At 48.8% G+C, this 16,654-nt stretch overlaps 1 protein-coding gene across 1 annotated transcript in view; it reads right to left on the reverse strand.

The window, feature by feature from the left end:
- The window catches only part of SLC6A7 (solute carrier family 6 member 7), a 415,345-nt gene that overhangs the window by 211,161 nt on the left and 187,530 nt on the right, over positions 1-16,654 (reverse strand). The window contains exon 5 of the mRNA XM_086931310.1: positions 1,451-1,589. Coding sequence (XP_086787436.1) covers positions 1,451-1,589 — 139 coding nt within the window. The remainder of the gene's footprint in view (positions 1-1,450; positions 1,590-16,654) is intronic.

Below are 16,654 nucleotides of genomic sequence, written 5' to 3' on the forward strand. Positions count from 1 at the left end.
CCAGTGCTTAATTTGTTAAAAAAAAAAAGTGCCAGGGCCCTTGTTAGGAGGCCCCTTCTTCTTGCACTAACCAATGCCACTCTCAGCTCTGCCGATTACTGTAACAACACAACTACTAACCATTGCACTCCTACAAGTGTGACAATTCTGAATATTCCAGGTGCCCAAAGCTATAAAAATGGTTGGTCAGCAGGTATTGGTAATTTTTTATGTATCCTAAATTGATAAACAACTAATGTTGTGCTTATCTCTAAATTAGACAAACAGCACCACCATCTGCAAGACTGCCATAAGTGATGCATTGACAATTAAGTGATGGTGCCGAGCACAGGAAACCACAGCTCAAATTAAGCAATGCCATCACCGCTAGGACTAAAACCCTGGCAGAAAAGAGCATTAAAAACTACAAATTGCTCCCCTCACCCTTCGAAAGCCTAACTGTCAAACCTCCAAACCGCAAATTATAAATCACCTCAAAGTGACTTCCCTGTCAGAAATTTCACATCACCACAGAAGCACTGCCACGCCACTGACCCAGGACATCAGGTGAAGTACAGATAGTGTAAGGAGTGTCTGAATCCATAAGACTCACAGCCACATCATATGGAAAGCAGGCTACCTTTACATTTATACTTTGAACCAGTCATTTTCTGAACACTTTCTAAATACAATCGTCATGACAAAATAATTGCTTTCCACAGCGCTTTGGAGCAGCGACTGCACCTCTTCTACGGCAGAGGAGCGTTGCCCCCCCAAAAACGAGAGGAAAGGAAAAGTAAAACCACACTTGTTTTATTTCTCCTTTCCTGCTGAGTCTTGGGTGGGGCCAGGGGGGGGGGGGGGGGGGGTGACAGCACAAAGGGTAGTGGTAGTGCACTCCCTTCACTGTGCCTGACGGATTGGACGGCCGTCTCAGGCTGCCCAAATCCTCATGCGCAGTGAAGCTCTCGCCAACCCCAGCTGCATTGATGGGTTGGAGAGAGCAGACACAGACTCCGAGTCTGTCCAATGGCGTTAATCGAGAGCTTTCAGGCCAATTCTGACGCTGCTCTCATGCCAGAGCAGCTTCAGGATTGGCTGCAGGGCAGGCAGGGATCCTGTGACTGAAGAAGAGGAGCAGAGAAGCGCGAAGCGGGAGGTGGCTGGCTGAAGGTACATTTAAAATATATATATATTATTATTTTGCCCCCTTCCTTCACAACCCCTATGCCTTCCCTCACCCTGCCCACCCCGCCACTCATAGCAAAGACTGGCCCCTCACTACTGCTTTGTGGGTAGGGATACTCTTGTACGAGTCCGACATAGGAAGCTGAAATTTCTTCCTAAGGAAGAAGTGTGAGGTTTCACAAGTGGAAAATTATTGTAAAATTTACAGAGGTGATGGTTTATGTAAAGGCCAGGAGTGTGGATTTTATAAAAGTTACAAAATGTAATGCCTCTTCAATCCTACCTTTCCCGATGATTTGACTCCCTTCAAGATGCAGAGGAACACAATGACCCAAGACAGAAGCAGGCACAGGCACAGGTTCCAGCGGATGCCCCCGGGGTCCCCGATCCCCGTGCTGCCTTGCATGTGTAGAACATAGCGGCTGCGATAGAAAGAGACATAAAATAGGTGTTACTGATCTCCACAGAGTGGCTGGAGGTCTCTACCACACGTTACATTATCTACAGTCCTACTATCAGAAACAGGAACCCAGACAGGAGGCCATATTTTATTTCCTGTCTTTACCATCAGCTCTTACTTCCCCCTTTTGATCACTCCATCTGGACAAGAACACCTATTGCCACATCGAATTGTGTCCACCCCCAGCCAATGTATGAAGTGCTGTTTGAGGAAAGAAAGAGGATTTGCATTTCATGTCACAACCTGTGACCAGCTCCGAATGATGGTATATGTTACGTTATATATTGTCATTTCAAGTTACATTAATCAATCAATCAATCAATCAATCAATCAATCAATCAATGAATCAATCAATCAAAGCATTTATATAGCGCACTACTCACCCAGAGGGTCTCAAGGCGCTGGGGGAGGGGGGTCCGCTACTGCTCGAACAGCCAGGTCTTGAGTTGCTTCCTGAAGGCGAGGTGGTCCTGGGTCAGGCGGAGGTGGGTCGGGAGGGAGTTCCATGTCTTGGCGGCGAGGTAGGAGAAGGACCGTCCCCCCAGTGGTGGCTCTTCGGATGCGGGGGACGGCGGCGAGGGCGTGGCCGGTTGATCGAAGCTGGCGTTTGGGAGCGTAGAAGTTGAGGTGGCTGTTGAGGTATCCTGGGCCTTGGTTGTGTAGGGCTTTGTGTGCGTGGGTGAGGAGTCGGAAAGTGATTCTCTTGTTGACCGGGAGCCAGTGCAGGTCTCTCAGGTGTCCGGAGATGTGGCTGCGACGGGGGATGTCCAGGATGAGTCGTGCTGAGGCGTTCTGGATCCGCTGGAGTCTCTTCTGGAGTTTGGCGGTGGTTCCGGCGTAGAGGGAGTTGCCGTAGTCCAGACGGCTGGTGACGAGGGCCTGGGTGACCGTCTTCCTGGTCTCGGTGGGGATCCACCGGAAGATCTTACGTAGCATGCGCAGGATGTTGAAGCACGACGAGGAGACGGCGTTGACTTGTCTGGTCATGGAGAGGGAGGAGTCCAGGATGAAGCCCAGGTTGCGTGCGTGGTCTGTTGGTTTGGGTGCGCTGCCTAGGGCGGGGGGCCACCAGGAGTCGTCCCAGGGGGAGGGTGAGGATCCCAGGATGAGGACTTCCGTCTTGTCCGAGTTCAGTTTCAGGCGGCTGTTCTTCATCCATTCGGCTACCTCTTTCATCCCTTCGTGAAGGTTGGCTCTGACGGTGGCGGGGTCGTTGGTGAGGGAGAGAATCAGCTGGGTGTCGTCGGCGTAGGAGATGATGTTGAGGTTGTGCTGGCATGCGATGTCTGCGAGGGGGGCTCATGTAGACGTTGAAGAGGGTTGGACTGAGCGAGGAGCCTTGAGGAACGCCGCAGATGACTTCGGTGGCTTCAGATCTGAACGGGGGGAGGTGGACTCTCTGTGTCCTTCCGGCGAGGAAGGAGATGATCCACTCCAGTGCCTTCTCCTGGATTCCGACGTTGCTGAGTCGCTGCACTAGTGTACAGTGGCAGACAGTGTCGAAGGCCGCGGAGAGGTCTAGGAGGATGAGGGCTGCTGTTTCTCCGTTGTCAAGCAGTGCTCGGATGTCATCGGTGGCTGCGATCAGGGCGGTCTCGGGGCTGTGGTTGGCCCGGAAGCCAGACTGCGAGAGGTCGAGGGATCCGTTCGTCTCGAGGAAGGCGGCCAGCTGCTTGTTGACGGTCTCCTCGATGACTTTTGCAGGAAACGGGAGCAGCGAGATGGGGCGGTAGTTCTTGAGGTCGGTGGGGTCGGCTGATGGCTTCTTTAGTAGAGCGCTGAGTTCGGCGTGCTTCCAGCTCTCCGGGAAGGTAGCGGTGTCGAAGGAGGTGTTGATGATGTCCCGCAGGTGGGGTGCAATGACAGCGTCGCCCTTGTTGAAGACGTGGTGAGGGCAGTGGTCGGTAGGAGATCCGGAGTGGATGGAGTTCATCGTGCGGACGGTGTCTTCGGTGCTGATCGGGGTCCAGGCGCGGAGGGTGGTGGTGGGGGGCGGTGGTTCGGTTGTGGCGTGCGTCGGTTGAGTGCTGAAGCTGTTGTGTATGTCCGCGATCTTGTTGTGGAAGTAGGAGGCGAAGGAGTTGCAGAGGTCTTGTGAAGGGGTGATGTCGTTGTTTCCTGGGTTGGGGTTGGAGAGCTCTTTAACAATGTTGAAGAGTTCCTTGCTGTTGTGTGCGTTGTTGTCCAGTCGTTCCTTGAATGCGGTTTTCTTGGTGGCGTGGATGAGTTGGTGGTGTTTTCGGGTGGCGAGCTTGAGGGCAGTCATGTTGTCCGGTGTTGGGTCTCTGCGCCATGTTCTCTCGAGGGCTCGGCAGTTCTTCTTGGAGCTCTTGAGTTCGTCGGTGAACCATGGGGCTTTCTTGCTACCGGGTCTGCTATGCGGGGTCTTCAGAGGGGCGAGGTCGTCTGCGCAGTTGCTGATCCACTTCGCGAGGTTGGTGGCCGCCTGGATTGGGTTCGTTGCGCTTGTGGGAGGGTTCATGCTCAGGGAGGTCGCGAGCTGGTCGGCTGTGATCTTGTTCCAGCTTCTGCGTGCAACCTGTTGCTGGTGGTGGTGGATCGTGGTCCTTCTGAAGCTGAAGTGGACGCAGCTGTGGTCCGTCCAGTGGAGTCCGGTGGCGTGGCTGAAGGCGATGTCCTTGCTGGATGAGAAGACGGGGTCGAGTGTGTGTCTGGCGTAGTGGGTGGGGGTGGTGACCAGCTGCTTGAGTCCCAGGTTTTCGATGTTGTCCAGCAGGGTGGTGGTGTTGCGGTCGTTGTTGTTCTCCAGGTGGAAGTTGAGGTCCCTGAGGAGGATGTAGTCAGCGGAGAGGAGGGCGTGCGGGCTGATGAAGTCGGCGATGTCTTCGCTGAATTGAGTGCGTGGTCCCGGGGGTCTGTAGATGAGGGTGCCTTTGAGGGTGGTCTTGGGGTTGATGTGGACCTGGAAGTGCAGGTGCTCGGCGGGTGCGAGGGTGTCGTCGGTGTTGGTCGTGATGCGGATGGTGTTCCTGTGGATGATGGCGATGCCTCCTCCGGTCTGGTTGATGCGGTCCCTTCGGATGATATTGTAGCTGTCTGGGATGGCGATGGCGATATCGGGCGCTGAAGAGGCGTTCATCCAGGTTTCCGGGAGGAAGGCGACGTCTGGTGAGGTTGTGTCGAGCAGGTTCCAGAGCTCGATGGCGTGTCTGTGGACGGAGCGGGTGTTGAGCAGGATGCATTTCAGGTGGCTGCTGCTGTTGCTCGTCTTGGTCTTGGTTGGTGCTGGAGTAGTGCTGGTCCGGATGCAGGTGAACTTGCAGGCGTTGCAGCAGAAGGGTCCGTGGGTGCGTCTCGGGGTGGCTCGGTAGCATCCTGGGATTCGGCCGGCGTTGAGTGAGTTGAGGGTGGTGGCGTCGTACGTCCGGCGGGTGGGCTGGGGTCTGCGGGGGCCAGGGGTCCTGGCGTGGGCGTGGTCCAGGCGCGGACGGGCGCAGACGGGCTTACCTTTGGCGCACCTTCAGCGCTCAGTCGGCGCTCCCGCTGCACGCGTCCGCTGCGCGGTCGCTCTGGGGGCGTCATAAGAAGGGGACGAGAGGGCGGGTCAGCTGGGCGGCGGGAGCGGCTCGGCCAATGGGCCGGTGGTGGGCGCGGCCTGTGGCGAGCTGCGGCGGGAAACTGGCGAGCGGGCGGCTCTGCTGAGGCTGGGCCGCTCGGGGGGCCAGGGGGGCATCTGCGGCGGGAAAAGGCGGCAAGGCTGGCAGGCAGGAGCAGGAGGCGGCAGGAGGAGCAAGGGGGTGACCCGGCCTGGTGAGAGGCGCAGCGGTCACAAGAGATTTCTATAGTACTGGACTTCCATTAGCACTGCCTTTCCGTGCCGTCGGGTGCACTATGCTCCTCATCATCTCCTACACACGTGGTTCTTTCTACATTCCAGTCTTGATTATTTGTGTGATACAAGGATTAAGGGCAGTGCTTAATTTGAGTCTGTGGTTGGCGTTGGTAGCCACAACACTCATTTTTGGAGACCTTCACTTATTTTTTCTCATCACACATTGACCGAGAGCAAAATAGTGAAAAATAAACAAAGAGCAAAGAAGAAAGAATGAAAAAGACGTCAAACCGTCACAAAGGGAGAAAGAAGGAACCTGCAAGAGTGCGATAAAGGGCAGGGTGTGTCTGCTATGGATCAAAGAGGCCCGAGGTGGACTCAAGAATGTGCAACTGGCCCACCTACATTTAATAGTGCTGGTAACAAGCTTCTGAGCAGAGCTTTGGCCACAGGCACTCATTCTTTTACAAATTAACCATGGATTAAGGTTTATTTTACTAATAATTACTGGAGTGATTATCGCCTCAGACGTTATATGATAGATTTGCTGAATCATGCAAAAAATGTGGCATGTTATTCGTCTTGCCTTTGCTGCTTCCTCAGCTGCAATGACCCTCTTGCTATTGTCGCCATTTTTGTGCATTTTATATTGTTGTGCATTATCAATAATGTGCAGAATGTAGTTTTATTCTTGTATACATTGCAGTGATTGTAATGCATTTGAAACAAATTTGTTATGACTTGTAAAAGTGTGTTTTTCAGGATCATGTTAACTAGGATTCAGTTTAGGCCTTGGGCAATCTTGTTTAAAATGGATGTCTCCTCCTGCATGTGCAGTACTCATTATTTCTGCTGCACACAGTCAAGCAGAGTCAGGTTTGTTTATCTCCATTGAAGTTGTTCTTACTGTTCTCAAAGAAAACTTTCCAATGTGTTGACCATAATGTTTAGTTTCCCAAGACCCTTCCTCTAGCTCACTGCATCCCATTCATTCGCAATAATTGCTGTTTTTCATGTAACTAGTTTGTTCTTCCATTTCTAGATTACATTAGCATAGAGATGGCAGAATCAATATTTATGCAGTGGGACAGTGGTTAGATGCTAAGGCAATATGACGTTTTATACAACTGGGCTCTGATATGCTCAGAGTATAATTCTAAATGATGATTTAGTAGAATTTGATGATTTCCTCTGAATGAAAATTGTATGTAAACCATTGGTTTTGGGGGTGAGCTAGAAAGCATTCCAATGACACTAGGCATGCCGTATGTTTCCTCATTGATTTTGCTGCTCATTTGGGACTTAAACTTTTTCTGATTCTGTACATTATACAATATTGGCCAATTTTCTAAATGCCTTCATGGCAATGGCTTTATGACTTTGAATTTATGATTTCTGTACCACACCTTTTGCATTTTTGTAATCAATCTTTTTCAAATATTATTACTGCCCTAAAATTCAGTCATTGAGCCAGTTCTGACTTAATTGACTGTATTCTTGATATACTGTGCTTTATCTCTGGGGCACATTGCCACATTAAAGTGAGGTTTAACACCTTCTAGGATTCATCCACCCGTGGGTATGCTGTTGAGGTACTATTTTGGGATGTGTAAATTTAGGACTTACCCACACCCACATTACGATGCAGCCCTCTTTTGCTTATTTACAGCAAGGTCTGCAAAATCCACATCCAGGAATTTATCACTTACCTCAGTACTCCCTCTGCCATCTGTCGGAGTTTAACTTTACTTACTTACCTCGAGTGCTGCTCTTGGGAGAAGTCAGCACTTTTTCTAATTGATAACTTACAGTACCTTCCATGCTAGACATAAGCACTTTTTACTTCGTTATTTGTTAATGTCAGTACTCCTCTTCTTATGAATTTTCAATTGTCTGCTTCGTTCTCTCCCTTTCCCTTCTTGCTCGAAATCTGCATTATTTTACTTCCTGTATTGTACCTCCCTTTTCTCCTCATGCTTTGACTCAACACTTGGTTACTTGACCTCAATTTATCCTTTTTTTCTATGAATGGGGTTCTGAATCAGCCTTCTGAGAGCATGAGGGTGGATCTACGATCAGCATCACCCACTAGGGATGGCTTATAAGAACCGAAAGGGGAAAACCACAACTTCAAAAATCCTTTATCACTCTTCAGTAGTTCTGGACTACAAGGCGCTTCTTCTGTAACTCATTGAAACAGGCAATGACAACAGCAGAGACAAGAAAACAATAACCGAGAGATCCACATGGAAAGAAAATTGTATATGAGTCAAAGCCCAAAAAAGTGTGGAACAACCTACCATGACTGAAAGGAGGGATGAGGCCTGCGAAAGGGCCTTGAAAATGGGCAGATAACCTAGTCAGGAGGTTACATTGTGACGAGAAAGAGCAAGAAAACCAAACTGGGATGCCGGAAAATAAATTCTCCTAGAATTCGACTGTAGATCTTTGAATAACTGAAGAAGGGACAGTTCTAAAGATATCACAGAACATTTCAAGAAAAGGCTTTTAATTGGTCAGTGCTAGAAGAGCCTTTCCTCTTGTGAAATATATTACAGCGCAAACTTAAGAGCACTGCTCCGCTTCCACAAGACACTCATTCTAGTTCCTGAAAACAGCAGCTGCAGTATATTGATCGCCCTGAGAACTTACCGGCCTTATCAGCCCTACAAAAGTTTCTCTTTCCGATCTTCTAAAATACACTGCAGGACAAATGAACCAGGATATCTACTCCAGAGATGGGTACTAGCTCCAAGGGAGGAGGGAGTGATGCTAATCCTGGGACGCTGATGGAAGGTGCTGCTACACATGCTACATCCTTTCCCAGGGGAGGCTACTGGATCACCTGCCAGGACTTGCACAACAATGTCATACAGGGAAGCATGAGTAGTACAAGTCAGGCACTCTTTCAGATGCAGGTGGAATTTCCACTTTCGTGCAGATACACCTGCATTTCGTCCATTGAAAGAATCAAGCAAACAAAGAGAAAGCTAGGTATGTTGAGAGAGCGCAATTTGAATAAAACGTATATCCGAGCCATATTTACAAGCATATTGTATAACGTAGGAATGAAATGTATATCGTAACATGAAGTTGACACTTATAGCATAAAGTTAACCGATGTAACCAAAGTAATATAGGAAATGTAACTGTATTTACTCTTGAACATGCGTTAGATTTAGAAGGCCCGTATACATAGTGGGCTAATGGAGAAATGTGTAGAAATGCTTACGAATTGAAGAACGTGCAAAGTAGAATTCATGTACATGTGTAACTTTAAATGGAGAAACGGCGAGAAATGTAACATGGAGAGATGTGCAGAGAAAATACATAACGATGTAACGAATGAGAATGTAAAGTTATATTCTAGGTAGCTTATATTCTATGTAGAATGTATTCACTTAAGCAAACGATTTACTAAATACGATTACATATAAATATGTGTTAAAGGTTATACTGTGTAGAAAGCTTCTTGTAAGAATGTTAGAAGGGTTTAGGTCATGTGTGATTTTAACCTAGCTGACCAAGGGTTCGCAGGAGTGTAGTCCGCTGTTTGTAATTTAGTGGGCTCACAGGAGTCGTGAATAGCCTTGATGTGAACGTGCGAGCCAAGGAGTCTAGTTCTTGCTAGATTTAAGGTGACAATGCCGGACGAAGTTTATGGCCTAAACGTGATAAGGGGCGCTTGGAATTTGAGTCTTGTTTTGAAATGATCATTCACAGGACCAAGAAAGGTTATGCATATAGTTGTAAAGAGTAAAGTTCCGCTGAGGTGATAGACTTTTGCTCCGAAAGGACAACTGATATGTCAATGAAGTCACCAGCAAGAAGACGAAGATGGCGCCTAAGGAGAAGGGTCAACTTAACGGACGACGGAAAGAGATGAAGCCATGGAAAAGAGCAAAGAATGAGATCATGGGGAAAGTCCGTGGTGGGCGTCGAAGGGGCGTTCCACCCATACTGTGATTGTGTATTTTAGGGACAGCACCCTGGGGAAGAAAGCAAGCAAGTTAGGAGCTCAGGGCGAAGAGTAGATGACTTGAGCAGATGCGCTGAGAGAGATCAGAGCGCAAGAGAGCAGTAGGCCGAGGACCCTTAGAGAGCGGATGGGTAGGCAGAGAGGGTACTGCTTCTCGATCGAAATTACCTTTAGAGGCTAAGAGAGTTTGTACTTCTTTGGAAGTCAAACTGCTGACACCTTTTTAGGTTAGGAACTTGCGAAGTAGGGATGTCACTTAGTATAGAGTAGGGACAGATTAACTTGATTATTTTTCTCTTTCTTTAGATGACGCAACGGAACCACATCATATCTATGCTTTTTAATTTGTTGATTCTCGAGCTGACTTTAATTGTATTCGTTTGTAGACTGAGGTTCTTTAGGGAATATATGTTCCTTCTAGTTCCTGTATATTTGATGAACCTTATCCTGAGAGGATTGTATATGCAACTTTTCTTAATTTTATATTAAATCTTTTAACCCTTATCAGTTGTAAGTGGTTCTTCAGAGTTGCGTCAGTTTATGGGGTTTATCTAACCTATGCGGGGCTTGTCTTTTACTCAATGACAGAAAACAACCGATCCAAAATTGACGAATGAGATAAGTTATTAAATTGATCATAAAAAGATATTAAAATCTCATTCCCCGCAGTTGGTAGCAGAGGATGGTTTTCTTCTTGAGGAAGACAACCTAGGTCAGGTCTAGATTACCCCAAGGTCCCTAGTCATCGACGACCAGAAGAAGAATCCCTGCCGAAGAAGGTGCTGACGGTGCGTCGAGAGAAAAGCAGCAGAATCGGTCGAGAGTGAGTATAAGGGTCATGCGTTGTAAGATTGCGGTATTTTGTGTTGTACCTGTGTTGTAATGTCAAGCGGAGTTGAATGCCTGTAGTGTGATTGAGGGAAGGTTGTGAGCGCGCGCAACCGGATAAAATCTTAAGTTCAAGGAGAGCTTAAGTGGTTCGGGTGTATCGAACACCCAGAGTAATTTGTCTACCATTGAAAGGGGGTCATGAGGTACCATTGATCGCCCGACAGACCGATGATAGGGGGAGCGTAAGAGTGAGTGTATGAGTAACGGACGCTGGTCGTACGTTTACTGTGTGTAAGTAACCTATCAGTTGAGGCAAGCGTCTGACCGTAAGAGGGAAGACGTTTCGCCAGTTGAGGTGACAATTACAGTTAGACTGTGGCCGTACAGTCAGAGAAAAGTGATCGCTTGGACGGAAGTAGTCATTTTTCAGCGTATGAATGAAAACGCATGCAAGATCGTGAGACGAGTTGAGAAAGGAGGGGAATTGCTGCAAAAGAGAACGAGTGACGTCAACGTAGAGCCGCGCTGAGATTGGTCGGTCAGCGTAGAGTCGCGCTGGGATAGGCCGATTAGCGAGAGTCGCGTAGGGATTGGTTGGTTTGTCATCGGGACGTAAATAAGGAAGAGAGTAGAGGAAATTTGTAGATTATCAAAAATGAGGTGTTTTAAACGTTTAAGGGCGATCTTTAAGAGAGATAGAGGAAACTTGTATGCCGGAGAAGAAGCTCCACCAGAAGGCACACCAGCTTATCATATGGCAGTGAATGTAGGCTTACACTCAATATTATGGATCTCCGAGTGGAATAAGCTAACAGAAGGGAATAAGGAACTGACGTTTCCGAGATACGGGACGTTTAAATTGGAAGTATTGAACCAACTGAAAGCGGTAATGCTTGCAACAAGACCTCTACCGAGGCCAACACAGTTCGAAGCCCTTAGTGCATGGTTTAGAGCAGCACATGAAAAGAGCTTAAAGAGGCGCCAGGAAAGAGTGAGGCGATCGGTAAAAGCAGTGCAGGATGCTAAATGGGACGATGAAGCCAAAAAGTGGAGGGTACAAAAGATAGAGGCAGACAAACTGTTCACAATGCTAGAAGCTACGGGAGAAAAGAAACCTCTAGAAGAAGATGAGGATAGCGAGCCAGATGAGGATCTAATAGAGAGACTACTAACAGATAGACCACCTCCGTACAGCGGAGAAGCCGAAAGTCCTGTACTACAACAAGGGGACGGAGCTAGATGGGGGGAATATAAATCGCTTCCAGTAACAGAGTGGGATGCCAAGAAGGGTGAGGAAGTACCTCAATCTAGTTCCGAACAGAGAGTAGTAGGAAGATTCGTGGTCCAGAAGGTGCCAGAAACGCAGTATGCAAGGTCGTATCAAATGCCAGATGCTCTACAAGTACCTGTTACCATAGGGCCTATAGTGTCAATCTATAACCCAGAAGGGGTCCAGCAGGAGGAACAGGCACGATGGGACAGAGAAAGGGCAGAGACAGGGGGAAGGAATAACACGACCAATTCCCAAAGGCAGTTGTCAGGACCAATGAGTCGGAGTACCCCACTAGATTCTGCAACGGGTCCCTGGGTAGAACAAGGGGGCCAAAGAGGACAGATGGATTTAAGGGGACCGAAACCGAAATCCTATAAGGAATTAAGGGAATATTTGAGAGAATGGGATACTGCCGAAGAAACTGAGAATAAGAAATTAGAAACAGGAGCAGAATGGAGTGATCAGGATAACAGGATCCTCTCTCATTGTGGAGCTGGCGAAAGCAGCCCAGAGTGGGAGAGAGGGAGTCAAGGAAGCAGAGGAGATACTTGCCCTACTACCAGTGGCAATAGGCAAATGTACGACGACAGGAGTGCAGGGTGTGGGGAAGTGCCTCGCGTCACCTTTAGTGAGGGAGAACGAAGGACGCAGGAGTATCGAAATAGTTTCAAATGCACTCACCATGCCCCAGAAGAAAATGCGTGACATTGGAATCACGGGAACATGGAGAGTCGTGAAACGTCTCGACATGCGTCCGGTGATTACGAACGAAGTCATGAGAATATAGGGAATCGTGAAACGTCTCGACATGCATCTGGTGATCACGAACGAGATCGCGGGAACATGGAGGACCGTAAAGGACCCTTCATTTTGTTGAGCGACACCAGACAGCAAGCGAGTTACAATGGTTTAGAACAGCACGGTGGATCCTATATCGTATCTGGAGACACCGAGCCGAAAAGACGGAATGTAGTGATGGGGAATGGAGCAATGTTCCACCACACCCCAAGGGAAGATGGAAAGGCTTGGGATCTAGAGAGGTGGGAACAAAGAGATGGAAGAAAAACTCCTCATAACTCACCTGTGCTTAGGCGTAGGGCGCATAGTGGAGGTGAGAGGGATGTAAGAGAACAACCTAGGACTGACGTACTGAGAGCTGAAATAAAAGCAAGACGGATTGATGTAATGAGTTTAAAATCAGACTTGGATGAGATAATTGATGGCACTGTGGCAATAGAAAGGTTAGAGCTGTACGACCCAGATGAAATACTGTTTTTATCTAAGGATGTTACTCGGAAAGCAAGGGCAGCTCATGAAAAATTATCCGAATTGGCAGACAAGTATATGATAGACATGTCACGGACTAAAGCCTTACAGGCCAACCATAGGCTGAATTGCACGGATCGGGATCTAGATGAGCGTAGGACGATTGGGCTAAGAGTACACATAAGGGAACTGATCATGTGTATCAGGATATGGAGAGATCTGGATAGATGGGAGGAAAAATGGTCCAAGAGGGGATCTGTCAGAAGGAGTGCACTTGTGAAGTCCCAGGATGGAGACCTAATGCGAATGGAAGCTTTCCCTTTGCGAGAAATCGCGAACGGAAACTACGTTCATGTACCTTGGAGTAGGGGGGATTTAGCGGCATTTACTAATTCTTTCCCCAAGTTAAGAGAGAACCCCGTAGAGTGGTACAAGCAGGTAGAGAGGTTCGTGAAGATTTCTAAGGTGCTGTGGATCGATTTGAACACCTTGTTCGATATCGTAGTACCCGGAGATTTGTGGACGGCATGCAAACTTAGTATCGAATGTTATGTTATGTTATGTTATGTTATTTTTTTATTTAGTATAGCGCAACGGTTACTCAAAAAGAGAATCCCGGCGCTTTAGGTAAGGTGAAACTGGTTTCAGAATAACACAACACAGATAAAAACAGATTAAAAGTCCACAAAAGAAACAGGGCTACAGGCAAACCTATTGAGAAAACAGCCAGGTTTTGAGGCCTTTCCTAAATTCAAGAAGACTGGTCGCCCCCCGCAAAGGGAGCGGTAAAGAATTCCACATCTGTGGGGCCAAAAGACTGAAGGAGCGGCCACCTAGGCGAGCCCTCTTCACACGCGGAACAGCCGCAAGAAGTAAAGATTCCGATCTCAACGCGCGAGTAGGGTGGTAGAAAGTGAGTCTCTTTCGAAGATGTTTGGCTCCCACCGCATGGAGAGCTTTATAGGCCAGGGTCAGCGCCTTAAAGGCAATCCGTTTGCGGATGGGTAGCCAGTGTAGCTTCACCAACAACCCAGAGGCGCTGGTGCGTCTACTTAGGCCAAAAATGGCCCTGGCCGCCGCGTTCTGTGCCACTTGAAGCCTCTGCAGCAAATACTCTGGTAGGCCCAGGTACAGACTGTTGGCATAATCCAGCCTGGAGCCTATCAGGGCCTGCACCGTCAGCCTCTTGTGATCCTCGGACAAGAGAAGGCAGAAACTTCCGCAACATTTTTAGCAAGCCAAAACAAGTGCCAGTTACCCCCAGAATCTGGGCTTTCATCGTCAGCCCCTTGTCCATCTTAACCCCCAGGTTTTTAGCCATGGGAGAGGAGCCGGACGGAGGGAACATGTCGATGGGCCACCAGGCCTGCCAGCTGGGCTCCGAATCGCACCCGAAGAAGAGAACCTCCGATTTATCGGAATTGCACTTGAGGCTGTGCAGTTGGAACCATGCGAACACAGCCCCAAGGCAATTCTGGATACTCTCCCCGTCAAAGTCAGCCCCCCTCTCACATGAGAAGAGGAGCTGAGTGTCGTCGGCATACGACACGATCCGGGCACCAAAAGACTCCGCCACCGCCGCCAGAGGGGTCATATAGATATTAAAAAGGGTCGGGCTCAAAATAGAGCCCTGAGGGACCCCGACTCCCAAAGGCGGCATTACAGCGGTGTCAGATGATGTCCAGATCGTTTGCCGGCGGCCGGCCAGGAAGGAAGAAAACCATTTGAGCACCGTCCCCCGCAGGCCAATCTCAAAGAGTCTTGCGAGCAGGCCCTCATGGGGGACGGTGTCGAAGGCCGCCGACAGGTCCAACAACACCAGCATGACTTTGCCCCCGGAATCCAGCACCCCTTTGATGGTTTCCGAAACCTCAAGGAGTGCGGTCTCGGTGCTGCGGTTTGAGCGGAAGCCTGACTGGGAGTCGTGCAAGATCTCATGAGACTCCAAAAAGTTGGTGAGCACCGACTGAACGTGCTTTTCCAAGATTTTTACAAAAGCCGGCAGCAGCGAAATAGGCCTGTAATTAACAGGGGCTTTCGGATCAAGTCCCGGCTTTTTCAGCAACGGGATCACCATTGCCTGCTTCCAAGATGGCGGCACCTCTCCCGAGCTCAACGAAAGGTTGAGAAGAGGGAGAGCCAACGGGTTAACCACCTCCGCCAATTTACCCAGAAGCTTAGCTGGGCAGGGGTCAAGCGGAGACCCAGATTTTAAATTGCCCACGAGCGCAAGGGAGGCGGAGGCTGGCAGAGATGGAAACTCAGCCAATAAGGCGCCCTGCATGACTGAGGGGGGCATACCCTCCTCTGGCACCGGCCGCGTAACCGGTCCACTCGAAGGAAAGGAGGCCTGGATGAGTTTGATCTTGCCTGTAAAAAAGCACGCCAGATCTGCTGCCCAGGATTCTACAGGGCCTACTTCCAAAGCTGTGGTCCGGGGTGAGATGAATTCGCGAACGATCGTAAAAATCTCCTTGCTGGAGTTCGAAGCTGCTTCGATTCTCGCCGCGAAGTAGGCTTTCTTTTCGAGGCGGATGTCGCAGTGATAAGCTTTAACCGCAGCCTTGTAGGCAGACCTGTCCTTGCTGTCGTAATGTGCCCGCCAGGCCCTTTCGGCTACCTTGCACTGCTGTGGCCCACTTGTGAGCCTCCGAGAGATGCCCAGACAAACGGCCCATCCGATAGAGTCATGGAAAAGTACGAAAGAGTAATTGCATGGTTAAAAGAGAAAGTGCCAGTGCAAGACATAGACTGGGTTAAGATAGATCGAACAACTCAGGAACCTAAAGAGACAGTTCACGAATTCTACGAGAGTTTGCTGAAAGCATTTAAACAGTATAGCGGGTTGGATGTCATGGATCCTAAAGACATAGGACAGTTTGTGTCGAAGTTTGTTCTAGGATTGAGACCAGACATAAGCCTAATGATACAACAGCATTTGATTTGTTGGCAGAACAAACCGTTAGATGAGATTCTGAGATATGCAAGGTACTGTAGCGACGAAATAGACTCAAAAGCAAAGAAACTTAAAGAAAAGCTGATGTTGGTGCAGATGCAATCAGCTGGAAAGGGTGGACAGCGGCCACAGGGAACAGGAACACCAGTAAAGAAACAGAATAATCAGAGCAGAGATGAGGAAGAAAGACCGAGACCGAGAATGGATATCGCGACACTGAAAAAGACAACGAGGTGTCATCAGTGTAACGAGGTGGGACATTGGAGATGCGAGTGTCCATATAATGTCGAGACGGGGGAATTAGAACAGGAGGAGGATGAGGTTCAACCCAGCATGGTAAAGGGAACAGCAGTCCCGAAGGGAAAGTTTATCAAAGGGGGGAATCAGACTCCTCGAGCCCCGTTTCCTCAACCGCCTCGCATTACAAATGGAGGAAAAACCTATAGACAAATGCCATTGTTCGTCGGAGGAGAAGAATGCTACTACGTTGATCCTCTTACAGGACAACGAGTGAATAGGGAAGAAGACTGTACTCTAGGTGCAGCCCTGGAGGTAGATCAGAGAGGACCCTACGTAGAGGCTGAAGTAGCTGGATGTCCTACGACCTTTTTGGTGGATACAGGGGCCACTAGATCCACGTTGAGATCAGCGGTAGTCCCAGGTTTGCCAATGTCGGGAGAGACGATACAGGTGGTAGGAGTCGCAAACAGGAGGATGACGAATCCTCTGACAGAACCAGTATCAGTGAAGATAGGGAATTACAGTGATGAACATCAGTTTGTAATCTGTGATTCTAGCCCTGTGTGTCTGTTAGGAAGAGATCTGTTGTGTAAACTAAATTGCACAATACATTGCACACCTGAAGGAGTAGAAGTGCAGACCAATGATGAGGATGCCGATTTTAAAGTTGTAAACTTGCAGGAATGTGT

Source organism: Lissotriton vulgaris, chromosome 7 (genome assembly GCF_964263255.1).
Source record: "Lissotriton vulgaris chromosome 7, aLisVul1.2, whole genome shotgun sequence".
Classification (NCBI taxonomy): Eukaryota; Metazoa; Chordata; class Amphibia; order Caudata; family Salamandridae; genus Lissotriton; species Lissotriton vulgaris.